Raw genomic sequence first — 13,775 nt, 5'->3', positions numbered from 1 at the left:
CCTATAACCTTCACATTTGGGAGACAGAGGCAGAAAGATTGCAGGTTCAAGGTTAACTTGGACCATATAGTGAGTTTGAGGTCAGCCTAAGGTATATAATAAGACAATGTCAAAACAAAACCAAAAAGAAATCTTTTCTAAGTACGTCACATGTAACGACTTGCCTCCCCATGTAACGACTGCATCTGGAAAGGCACTGCAGTAAAAGAACACATGGAAGGTAAGTGTCCTGTGCTACTGCAGCACATCCATCTGCAGCGGGGGCTAGCTCTCTGAAAGCACTGTTCATACCACCAAACGGGAGGAGAACCCATTACCCACAGTCTTTGGTCATATTACGTAAGTTTTATTTTCTGTCAGACAGTGCTCTCCCCCTAAAGCAAGGTTTGAGAAAATAGCACTGAACCCAGAAAACAATGGGGTTTATATAGCCCCCAAAACTGTGAGATTAGGGGTTTTTCAAGGGTTTTTGGTTACAGAGGAACGTGGCAGAACACTTCAAAGTTATTTGGCAAAACATCTTATCAGAGTGGAGGTCAGGGTATAGGGTGTGGAACATGTCAAATTCTAGAAAACAGGTCAAGACCTGCTCAAATCCAAGTATTACAGGAAACAGGAATGAACTTCTTTTGACCTTGTACTAAGATGGCTTCTAACCTTAAGATGGAGTCAGGCTGGTCAGTCAAGGACCACGGGGTGGTGACTAGAGATGAGCACCTGTGTGAGGCTCTGCTTCCCCAGTTCCTGCTAAAAGGGGTTTTCAACCTCTCAAAGCCACGAGGAAGTAAGGGACTCCAGAGTTCTGTCACTTTTATTTCATTAGGAGCATTAGGTCACTAAGATGCAATTCTCCTGCTCCTAGGGATGGGGCGGACCCTTTCTCCCCAGTAACCTGTACGAAAGGCAACTGTGTTCTCATTATTTCTGAGATAACTCAAACCCCTTCCAAAACTTACCTTTAAGAAAAATATTTATCATAGCACAATTCAAAATTAGCGAATCACAGAGATCAAAGTGAGATTCAACCTTCTGGTCCTTCAGAAGGTTTTTAAAATAATGGATTAAATATAAAAAAGAATTTGGGGAAGTAAATTATGTGATCTTCACAAGAAATTGATGCTACAATTTTATTTATACTGTAGGCAGCAGTAGGAGCAACCAGCATTTGTTAACTAGCAACTTTAGTAGATGCTGTCTCCAAAGCAAATTTAAGATAAAGTATTTATAGCCAGGCAGTGGTGGCGCACACCTTTAATCCCAGTACTTGGGAGGCAGAGCCAGAAAAAAAAAAAAAAAAAAGATAAAAGATAAAGTATGCAGATGTTGGGTTTGCACTTGGTAAGGTCATAGTTTCAAGAGAATCTTGACTATTTTCTCACCTCCTTCAGCTGGAAGGCTATGATTTTTTGCCGTTAGTAGTTATGACCAACAACCATCATGTTAAGTAGTGGCAAAAGCAAAAAGAGACACTAATGCAGAAGAGGAAAAGTTAAATCCACCTGGGCCTCATGGAAAGGTAGCAGGAGGGAATGGACTCCCCAAAGCTGTTTTCTGATGTGCACATGTACACTGTGGCACACCGGAGCCACACATGCACAAACACCCCAAAGAAGAATAAAGGAAACACCGGGAAGAGCAGATCACACCGTGATTCCACTGTACACAGAGCAGCCTCCCTTGCCCCAACTTCTAAGGAGATGGACGGAGTTGTCCCTTCATCTTTATCTTCTTCACATTCACGACCACAAAACAGAAGGGCATTGGGTGAATGTAAACACGAGGCGATTAAGGCTAGTGATAAACAGTGGAGGCGAACCTGGGATTTCTACTTCAGCACAAAGCATCAGTTAACTCCAGGGGGAAAAGTACAATGCTATTTTTAAATGATTTTTGCAAATTATAAGTTTCTAACTCACCCCCGCTGAATCTGTAATGGCTGAAGATCTCCGACTGGTAATCCATCTGAGGTGAAATACTTCAGCAATTCCTTAGCATCCAGTAATGTGAGTGAGTCCCGGGGACCCTCTTTATGGCCCAGCAACTGTTCAGACGAATGCGGTAATGAGCCAGTTCTGGGAAAATAATTTGTATAGTTTTATTAAAGGTGCATTCAAACCCACCATAGCCAGGAAATGATGATGAGAGAAACATCCATTACAAATACAAAACAGAAGGCACGGACAACGCATCCACACAAGACAGTAACTATAGACTGCAAGTGTGACTTGCATTGTAAATAATCTGTAGGTCACACTGCTACTTGCAGCTTGCCTTAATCATTTTACTACACAAATTATCATGATTACGTTATTTATTAAATATAACATGTTAACAATTCAGTAATGTGAAGCTACCAGTTCTACAAAGGATAAATTTAAACTGAAAGCCCACAATATAAATTTCGGAAGCAAAGGACTGAATGTTCCAATTTTCTCTACATTTAAAAGATTATTTAAAGCACAGCCATGAAATGAGACGGTAATGGAAAATCTCTCCAAGGTCTCCTCCAGCCATGCTTACAACATCATGAATACACACTGAGTGCATTTCCAAATGATTTTACCTATAATATATTCTTAATCTTCACTAATTTCCTTGAAAAATACAGAATAGGTCTTATATCAAAACAAAGTAACACCCAGTGAGGACTTTATAAAAATGTAATCAGCACACCATGCCCAAAACGAGCGTTCCTCCCACTTTCCAACTGACGTCTGCAACCACACATCAGTCACATTACAGACTGGGGACAGCAGAGCTGCTTCCAATAGCTCAAAACTAGACAGACTCCAGCTAGGAGCTACTGCTGCCTTTATCACTCCAAAAACCAAACAATAACACAGCGAATGAATGAATGAATAGAGGAAAGTACTTTCATCTCAGGAAATAGTAAACATTTCATTAGGTCCTAAACCACTCACTGCTCTGTCACCATAGGATAAATAAAAATCGTTCGATATGTCAACATGAATCTAATTACTTGACTTCATATTAAGATTTCACCTTTATTTATTTATTTATTTATTTATTTATTTATTTGGAGTGTGTATGGGGGCATTTGTGCATACATGTGTGCGAGTGACTGTGCGTGTGTGTACCCAAGGACGACTTGCAGAAGTCAGTGTTTTCCTTCTGCCATGGGGACTGTGGGGATTGAATTCAGGTCCTCAGGCTTAGCAACAAATACCTTCCTTTCTTTTCCTGCTGAGCCACCATGCCAGCTCCAACTTGATTTTATTTTACTTATTACTCGGATGCAATGTTTTTATGAGTAATTCCATAATTAAAATACTGGCATTGAATTTTAGAGCCGTGTTTCTACACCCTAAGGATCAGCACAGGCGGGCGGGTCCATTTCCCCTTTCTAGCCCCATCACTGTTAAAAGGAATAGAATCTAAAAAAATAGTCAAGCAAGAAAACACAGGAACATTTTCTCTGAATTTCATACTCTGGGTGGGCAAGAACTGCATTGTGATTTTAATTTAATTTCTATCTAGCTTCTTTAATAGTATCTTACAATGCTCCTTAATCAGTACTAATCACAATCATGTTTCAGGCTAGAAGCAATGGAAAAGTATAATTTGCATTTATATAGACTCCAAACACAAAGATATCAAAGCAGTTTTTAAAAGCCTAATTTGTGATAAACTGCACCACCAAGACAGGTGTCTTAGGTTAAAAAACTAAGCCTGACAACTGAGCTTTAAACATTCACATACATTCTGCCATAAGGCTTTCACAACTTTAAGGTAAAACTAGGATCTTATTCCACTCTTATATAGTGGCAAAAGTCATGACACAGGTAGGTGAGTGAGTCTAAAACTGAATTCTTAGGCCTTCTGACTTTCACTACAGAATGGTTCTCTAGTTAAATCTGTTTTAACACTAACAAAATTCTGAAGACATGCAATATAATGTTTGCTCTCACACAGAAACTTGATGTGGTTTTCCTATCAAAGCACCTTCAGTCCTTAATGACCACTTGATTGATAAATGTCACTGTGACACAGCAAACAAAGCTCACTGATGTGTGAGCCCACAAGCACAGCTCAGTTTACTGCACAGGTTTGACTCCAGCAGAACCAAGCAAGTGAGGGTGGACAGAGATAAATTCAGCAATAAAGGAGATACAGAAAATGCACTCACAGAAGTCATAACACGGCCCTTCATGTTTAGAGAAGGAATGCAACACTGAGCTGTAGTGCTGTGAAGGATGCAAGAAAGAAAGGTGATGCCTGGCCCACACGCTGAGTGTCTAACATGCTTCTGGTTCAAGAATGATTATGCATATATATTAAACTCTCTGTTCAAACGGAAATCAGTGTCAACTAGGGAGAACTTTCAGAAAGAGCCTGTTTCCCTTTCTAGAAAGCCACAGGGAGACAAGCATTGGGGTCAGAGTGACAATGAGCAATGATGGTCAGGAGCAATAAAGAATACCAATGCAAATGCCACCTGCTCATAGCGCCCCTCCCTGAGCTGTCCACCATGAAGACATGGGAGCTGTGGAACCATTTCCATGTGTGGCCCTTGTCTTCTTTCGATTGTCTCCCCATTAAAAGGAGCTCACAAATAGGACAGGCTCTGGTGCTCTTCCTCATGTGCCCCAGTGTCAAACAACCAGTATTCAATCAATACTTGTGCGCAAATATAAAAAAAAGGGTACAGCAGGTCATAAAATGATATCAACGGAAGAGCTACACACTGAGAAAGAAATGTAAGAGAGCTTCTATTCCACCACCCAGCAACCACAGTGCCTACTGTGCACCAAAGTCAAAGGCCAAAGGTAATTCTGTCTCTGAGACTACCTACCTACTTACTGCATGGACAAATATGGATAAAATCAGAACAGTTTCAAATGACTTTCCTGAGAAGAGGAATGTCACCCCATTTTATAGACTTCTGTACAGATTCACGTGTGTGTGTGTGTGTGTGTGTGTGTGTGTGTGTGTGTGTTTAATTTTCTGTTAACTTCACAAGCTAGGGAACTTCCACATGGGAAGATGAGACCTCACCTGAAAAACCTCCTTCAGCATATTGGCCTATAGATAAGCCTGTGGGGCATTTTCATGATGTGAGAAGACCCTATCCACTCTGGAAAGGTAGTCCTGAATTATATAAGAAAGCAAGCTGACCGAGTGTGGGGAAACAAGCCATGGAAGGAACACACTCCTGCATGGCCTCTGTTCTAACTCTTGACTCCAGGTTCCTGGCCTGCTTGAGTAATGCTTTGACTTCACTCAGTGATGGAATGTGTTTGGGATATGTAAGCCAAATAAATACTTTCTTCCCCAAGCTGTTTTAAATCACTGTTTTATCTCAGCAATAAAAAAATAAACTGAGTATGTATGTTGGTAGAAAATGCTCTACAAAGTTAGAATTATAGTATTCACTGGTTATGCACACTTGCAAAGGAACAGGATAATAGAAAAGGAAGATGATCTTCCCCTTTTAATAGACATACTACGCTACTATTAGCTACTTATTAAAGAAGGCATATATTTTTATTTTATAATGAAATTATAAGCTATTGATATGTTAAATAATTAAAATATTAAGAGAACTCATTTGAAAATACTGAACATGCATTTTTACAAACTCAAATATTACCTCATTTTTTGTTTAGCTTTTTCGGAAGTTTCTAAATTCTGAAGAACGTGTCTTTCTGGCCATTCCAGAGGATTGGTTTCCATTAGACTTGAAGAATAAAGTTCAACAGTACTGGCATCTAAAGAGAGCAAAATAAACATCAGCATTGACATATAGTAACCCAATGAATGCTCTATGTAAAAACGTATCTCTCTCTGGCTGTGATGACACAGACCCATAATCCTACTAGGTGGGAGGTTAAGACAGGGAAGACACAATGTAAGGCTAGCTTAGGCTTTATAATGAGTTCAAGGCCTACCTGGAGTAAGCAGAGTGTGTGTGTGTGTGTGTGTGTGTGTGTGTGTGTGTGTGTATGTGTAGACTAAGAACTCAATTGAGACATTTGTTAAGAACCTATCAAATGACTTGAACTGTTTAAAATGTTACTAAAAAGACTGTTGGAAATAAAAATACCTTCAAATAGAGTTTATGAGCTATTTCTGATAAAATGCAATGAACCTATTAAAGCTCACATGGAACAAAAACACAAGTTCACTATTCTTAGCGAAAGAGGCCAAATGAAAAGGAAAGCAGTTTATGGTGAACACTATAAATGCTATGTGGCTTTCATACTAGAAACAGGCAAAGCAGAATGAAAAGTATCATGTCTTTAACAAAAAGATTACCTCATTCCCAAAGGCAAAATAAATGGCCACTATATGCTTATAATGTCCTCAGGGTTACTCTGAAGTAATTTCCACTCATCTGTTCATTGGAGATGCCCTCTCTGTATCATTCGACTCCAACAAGAGTGCAGGTGGGCACCATCTTGCTGGTTGCTATGCTACAGGGAGTTACACTGAGTCTGCTCCTAAACACAGAACTCAACAAAACCTGAAAGGTTAGCTTCCATTCTCATCAGAAAGTATTAGCTCAAACACTGCAAAATTAGCAACTGTATTATGGCTTCAAAGTTTAAGCTTACCTTGGTTTAAGAATTGCTTGAACCTATTAGACAGCGTCCTAATAAATGCCTCAAAACGGCTAGATATTTACATCAGTGCTGACACAGACTACCTGTTTTGTTTGTAAAGTATTATAAAAATGGAAGCAAATATCTCTTATTTTCTAATTATTATTTAACCTTCATTATTTCAAAATATCTTCTAATACCTACATTTGGATGTCCTCAACAAACAACATCAAAACACACCATTTCCCATTTCTTATTAAGAGTGGTGAAATCCATTTTATAGGGTAATGAGCTTTACAGCAAAGCAATGTGCTTCTTAATGGAGACATGGCTTTGTAATAAAAACATACAGAAAATAATCAATGCCAGTTCTCCACCACTGCACACTCTGTGCTTATAAGAGGATTCAAGTTGTCATTTAAAAACAAAATGTAGTCCTGCATATTACAAGAAAAAAATTATTATCTGAGGATGTAACTTGCACAAATATGAATGGCATAGTCTAATATTTAAGAACAGTGAACAAACATTAGTAAATGTCAGATCTTTGGGGTAATAACTAAACATAATTCTTATAGTAAAATAAAATACAGTATTTTATTTGTTTCTCACGATACTATATACCATGTCCCCCTAAAAAATGTAGGAGAAGGCTCCCTGAAAAATAAAGAAAATACCTTATTTTACAAGATGAAGAAATAGAAATAGGACCAATACAATTAGGAAACCAGGGAAAAGCGACCTTCACATCACAAATCCCAGCAAACAAAAGGTTGTACTATCACTATGTATGGCTAAGGAGGAGAAGCTATTTCTTCTTACAGCTAAAGGAAGAATAAACACAATGAAAAAGTGAAATTATCACTAGTATAAAATATTTCACAGCGCAATTATAAACATGACATTAAATGTTTGAAATACCAAAAGGGATTTATTCTACCTACGAAACTCATTTACATGGCCTTGCTATCTGTCAAGAAGTGCCAAGACACTTCCTGTGTCAGCTATTAGGCACCATATCCACTGGCAAGTCCTCCCCAACTTCAGCACTGAGCCAATAAGCTGGCTCCATCATGGCCAAGTGGAGACCTGTCACTTGTTACACTCGCTAGGATGTCCACAAAAACAGAAGCAGTGCAACTCAAACACCACTGCAAATTTGATTCTGTGATTTTCTTTCATTTACCTATACAATAAAATGGTTCCTATAAAATAAAAACAAAAATTTGTCCTCTGTTTCTACATCAAGAGAGAGAGCCTCTGATGCTTTCTTACTAGACACCAGAAAGCTTCCCTCTGTTCAAGTTCATCATCACATTAGACTCCAGAAAAGAGGAAAGGCTCAGTTAATAAAGAAATGATTCCAAACTGCCCCTGTGAAGTATGGTGCCCTCCTAACCCTGAGGAGTGGCAGCTGTTAAGTGTCTTAGCACATAGTTCTGCCTGTATCCAGTTCACTGTATACTTGATACTTCACTTTTCAAACCTATCCTTTCTAGTCGCTTAGTAAGATGAATAAGACCACAGACTGCTTCCTCCTCTGCTTGAAAACAGTTAAAAATGCTCGATGGAAGGTGTTGGCATAAAGTCTGCCATATTTAAGTAAGTTGAGTTGACATACACACATGTGTAAACAAATACGACATTCTTTAAATGTATAAAATATACTTTGGCTTGCCCAATACAGCTCATAAAATTTTAATTAATAGAATTAATAGAATTTAAATTAACAGAAGTGCCACATACACGCTACCAGCACTACCAAAAATGTTAAAGTAATAAGGCCCTTACCATTTACCATGCCGGCAGCTTTCACGGTGTCGGTTTGTGTTAAAGCTGCTTCAGCGGGGAGATCATCAAAGTGACCTAGGAAGCGCTCCCTCGTGAGTGCCAACAGACTTTTGAGCTCATCGGCAGAGAAGGCTTCGGGCTGGTTTGCAGCCTTTCTTCTTTCTGCAGGACAAATAGACACAGTCAACCGTGGGACATTTTCAGAGCCCTTGCAGTAGTAGCTCCAGTGTTTATTTTTTGTTAAATATAATTTTGAAAGTAAGACACATGTCTACATCCCTACGAAGCCACGTTTTTATTTTGGACTTACTCATAGTTAACAGTACAGTTCTGAGTTATGAGACATGAGGGAAAGAGAGTAATTGGTTAACACTAGGAGCTGATGGACAGTAAAGGAAGGCTTGTAAGTCTTCAGAAATATGTATGTCACAGAGTGTTAAAAATAATCTTACATTAATGTGTTTATAGGATGGCTGCTCTTGGTTGACAACTCGAATACATCTGGAATTACTAGAATCCAAAATGGAGGGGACAATGGTGAGGGATTTTTACTTCATCTGGAGTGGGAAGATCTACCTCTACTCTGGATCTTGAGGCGGGAAGACACGCACCTTTAGTCTGGGCCACACCTTCTCCTGGAAGCCTGCCCAAGAGCATGACAGGAGGGAGCCTTGCTCTTTGCCCACCGATGCCTTGCTGGCACATGCACACCTTCGCTGGCATTAGAACACAGTTCTTTTTTGTTGTTGTTTTTCGAGACAGGGTTTCTCTGTGTAGCTCTGGCTGTCCTGGAACTCACTCTGTAGACCAGGCTGGCCTTGAACTCAGAAATCCGTCTGCCTCTGCCTCCTGAGTGCTGGGATCAAAGGCATGTGCCACCACACCCAGCTAGAACACATTTCTTCAGGATTCCAGCACATACTGAAAACCAGACGAAAGCTCATGGACCAGGAAACTACTGGATTCTTGGACTTTCCATTTACAGCCAGCCATTGTTGGATTAGCCGGACCACAGTCTGTAAGTCATTCTAATAACCTCTCTCTCCATACTTAGAGTCATCCTGTAAGTTGTTACTCTAGGGAACCCTGACTAATACAGCATACAAAATTAACACCCATAGTTTTTCCAATAACATGCATCCCCGTTCCTTCTTTCTCTAATTCTAAAGGCAAGGTAAAAATCTGAAAACAAAAACAGTACCCTTCTAAACAGACTATGTGGTAAACTGAGTCAGCAGACCAGAGGAACCATCACTTTAGGTGCCTGCAGAGACTACTGCCAGGGAATATGGGCAAATGTCATGAGGTACCAGACTCCAAGCAGATTGGACACAAAGGGTTAATCAGAGCTCCAGCTCTGCTCACCCCAGCCTCAGAGATAGTCATCACTGCTCCCATTCTGGTTTTGTTTGGTTCCAATCTGTGAGACTTCAAGTATATAGAAAGGTCATGTTAAAGATAGGGTTAAATACAAGTTAAACAAAAGTTCTAGTACTCTAAACATGATATCTCAAGCCCTGTTACGAAAATACCAGTGGCTACAATGGCCTACTGGAAGGATCAGACTCAGAGCGGCAGATGAAATCAACTCTGTGACAAAGATTGTCACCTATGAGATTTATGAGTCTATCTGGGCCATATTCACAGCTCTCCTTAGCTGCATGGAGCCAGAGGGCCACAAGAGGAGTCTAAGAACAAAACATAAAGCTGAATGCCCACAGGGAGAAGAGCCCTGGATGCTGATGCTAGAGTATGGGTACCCACAGGGAGAAGAGCCCTGGATGCTGATGCTAGAGTATGGGTACCCACAGGGAGAAGAGCCCTGGATGCTGATGCTAGAATATGAGTACCCACAGGGAGAAGAGCCCTGGATGCTGATGCTAGAGGGTGTGGGTAGAGGCTGGATCAAATCAGAGCAGTGAATCCTCCCCTCCCCTCCCAGTGATGTTTGTCAAGTGTTATATCAGAGGCTGTAGACAAAAGCTGCAGCTGAAAACAGGATGGACAGAAAACAATCAGAAGCCTTGCAGAGGAGCTGAGGGATAGGGCTCTGCATTTCCTATGCTACCATTACCCATGCAAGAACTTCAGCACAGGAGGATGTCCAGCTCCATCTTGCTCCAGGCACTCAGTGAGGAGGACGTGACCAGGCAGACATTGGCTAACCCTTCCTTTTACATTCAACAGAGCCAGTCAGTCTCCAGGATATCCTGTCTAGCATGTGGCCAGGGACCTTCCCTTGTATGGTTGGTCTGTAGTTACCCAGGTCCAGCAGTTACAGATAAGTGCAAGACTTGGTATATGGACGAGAAAGCCAGCTGGGCCATAAGCTAAAACATCAACCATTTTCACCTATAATTTATCCTGACATTTCCTCAGCTTTTTCCTAAATTGACTTTGACTTTGGAAAAAGAGGTATTGTTGGGTTTTCTCAAGCTAAAAATCAAAAAACAAAACAAAATCAAGTCAAGGCAACAAAAAGAAGTGAAACAAAAGAAAATGGATTCAAAAGAAACCAAAACATTGTAGAAAATAAGAGAAAATGGGATAGAATTAATATTTTTCTAAAATAAAGATACTGGGATAAGCACGGGCTGCTTTGATGAAGAAACAATCCTGGAACAAAGAAGGCATCCTCGCCAGATGTGACAATGAAAGATTCGAGAGGTCAAGGGCACCCTCAATTACACACCTGCTTCAAGACAAGGCCACATAAAACCTTGTCTCAAAAATCAGCCAATAAAGATTCCCTCAATTAAGTAGACAAGAACTCAAATGTTTAAAACTCTGTAAAATAAAATGGAATATGTGTTGTAAAACTAGAAAAAGACAACACAGTAAAAGAAAAGAAAAAGAAGTGTTCTGGTCTAGAACATCAATACATAACTATACAAGGTCTAGGCAAAAGAGAACTGGGAAAAGAATTAATACATATCTAAGAAAAATTGATGCTGTTCTAAGAACATGGCCTGTCATGTATATAGCTTGGTAAACTGGGCTGAGGGATACATACTATGATTCACAGTAATCCTTCTGGAGACAATACCGTCAGGGAGTGGGTCGAACCAATAAAACCAAACAAGATCACTGCAGCAGACAGGAGTGGGGTTAGGTTTCTGAAAGCAGAGCAAGCCAACAGCACTGTATCATAATATAGTCCACAGCTCAGCAGAAAACTTATCTATGCGGTTACAATGTTAACCAGCCCATGATGCCTTCATTGCTCAGGGTCACTAGGAAGAGACATTAAATCCTTTTTTTTTTTTGGGGGGGGGGGTTCAAGACAGGGTTTCTCTGTGAAGCTCTGGCTGTCTTGGAACTCACTCTGTAGACCAGGCTGGCCTCGAACTCAGAAATTCACCTGCCTCTGCCTCCCAAGTGCTGGGATTAAAGGCCTGGGCCACCCAGCCCAGCGGGACATTAATTCTTTATCTGCCACAGTTAGATAGGAAGAGAACTCTGAAACTGAACACATCTAATCTCACAGTATCTAAAAACAAGAAGCAAGGCCTGAACTGGCTGGAAGGCTGACCACAGGCCCCTGAGGACAGAGGCAGGAGGAGGAGGAGGGGTTGGGAAGGCACTACAGGTTTTCACGTAAGTTTTCCAGTGTAATATGAACTTTCACACTGTATCTATGTATTACCTTAATATGAAACATTTCTTTTAAAAACACTTCTGGACCAATCACATTTTCTTCTACAATAACTCTGCTATCTTATAAACTGATAGAAATTCAACAGACATTTATTGAGCACTTACTGTCTTCTGAGGCGCCCTCCCGGGGCCCAGGCTCAAGTGGATTAGGTTACAGCATGTGCAGCTTGTACCCTAACAGGGCAGGCCTTTGGTGAGGAAGCAGCGACCACCTTCCCCTTTAGAACACCAGCTTTATGACTTGGGCCCGGAACACCCTACCTCACTGAAGGGGGTATTCTCAGGGCCTTGCAGATTTAGCCCAAGGTAAGAAACAGAAGCTTTCTGTGGTCAAAAATATTAACAGTAAAATCAGAGTTGTTGATATTTTGTTTCTAAAATATCTTCTCAGGGAAGAAGTCAGCAGCCTCAGTGTATTTCCTTTCTGTACATCAGCTGGGAGTACTTCTAAAGCAAAATGCTCTCAATGGCTCGCTTTTCCAAGAAGATACACAAGGAGCAATGTGCTTCAGGAGTCAGTCTCTCGTTTTATTAACTAAAACTCTACTGACGTGGCAGCGCCGGCCTTGACTAAAAAGACATCCAATTACAAGCAGTTTGGAAAGCAGGAGGAGAGAGCACATGACCTTAGTAACTGAGATGAGGGAAACGATGTAGGTGAGGGTTAATAAATGGTCAATTACACATTCAACATATGTTTAAAAAAACATACAAATAAGCTTGCATATACATGAGAGATAACCACTCAGGAAGAAACGTAATACTCTGAAATGGATCAGCAAAGGAATGCTATATTCTTTATTAACTAGCTAACACTAATGAAAATTAACAAGCAATTAATATCTAAAAGCCATCAGCTGAATATGAATCAGGATTTTAGTGGGGTGAACACATTTTTAAAAGACATGAAGACACTGGTGTATTCCATGCAATACTGGAGACAGCGCTTTTTTTGTATTTTACATCATACTCAACTCTCTAGCTTCAAATGCTAAATTTTCTTGTCAGCATTCTAAACATTTTCTTGAAAAAAAATACTGAGATGTGGTACTGTTAGCTCTTGCCAAGTATAAAAGTTAAATTACAAAAACTAGTAATATTAAATTACAAAGTTATATTTTATATATCATTAATACAACAGATCAGATACCTTTTAAAGATAAACTGAAAGTGAACTCATTTACAAAGTTAAACATTAACATGCTTTATTTGATATTCACACTATTTTAAAAGATAGTATTGTCTCAACAGCATTATTTATTAGCACATTTTATCAGAAATTCTCCAGTTCCTTATAATTTGAAAGCAGCCAGGGAAATATGGTAAGAACTGGACTGTTTATCCTCTGCTTTATTGGTATTTTAAGGATATCTTTTTGAAGGTTTGTGTTATGCAAAGGGACTTTCTAGCAATGTCAAAGGGCTAATTTTAAAAGATCTTTTTGACAACACTTAGTTTTCATGACATACATGTGTGCTTAAAAACATTTCTCTTCACACCTCACACATGGGAAATCATTGACGGGCACACTCAGACACCCCTCACACATGGGAAATCACTGACGGGCACACTCAGACACCCCTCACACATGGGAAATCATTGACGGGCACACTCAACCCCTCACACATGGGAAATCACTGACGGGCACACTCAGACACCCCTCACACATGGGAAATCACTGACGGGCACACTCAGACACCCCTCACACACGGGAAATCACTGACGGGCACACTCAGACACCCCTCACACATGGGAAATCACTGA

General features: G+C 40.1%; 1 protein-coding gene across 1 annotated transcript in view; it reads right to left on the bottom strand.

Annotated features, from left to right (window-relative positions):
* The window catches only part of Mtbp (MDM2 binding protein), a 65,077-nt gene that overhangs the window by 17,329 nt on the left and 33,973 nt on the right, over positions 1-13,775 (bottom strand). Inside the window, exons 14-16 of the mRNA XM_021216883.2 lie at positions 8,355-8,516; positions 5,612-5,729; positions 1,917-2,072 (exon numbers count right to left, since the gene is read on the bottom strand). Coding sequence (XP_021072542.1) covers positions 1,917-2,072; positions 5,612-5,729; positions 8,355-8,516 — 436 coding nt within the window. The remainder of the gene's footprint in view (positions 1-1,916; positions 2,073-5,611; positions 5,730-8,354; positions 8,517-13,775) is intronic.

Source organism: Mus pahari, chromosome 17 (genome assembly GCF_900095145.1).
Source record: "Mus pahari chromosome 17, PAHARI_EIJ_v1.1, whole genome shotgun sequence".
NCBI classification, from domain to species: domain Eukaryota; kingdom Metazoa; phylum Chordata; class Mammalia; order Rodentia; family Muridae; genus Mus; species Mus pahari.
This window is presented reverse-complemented; position numbering and strand designations above follow the sequence as displayed.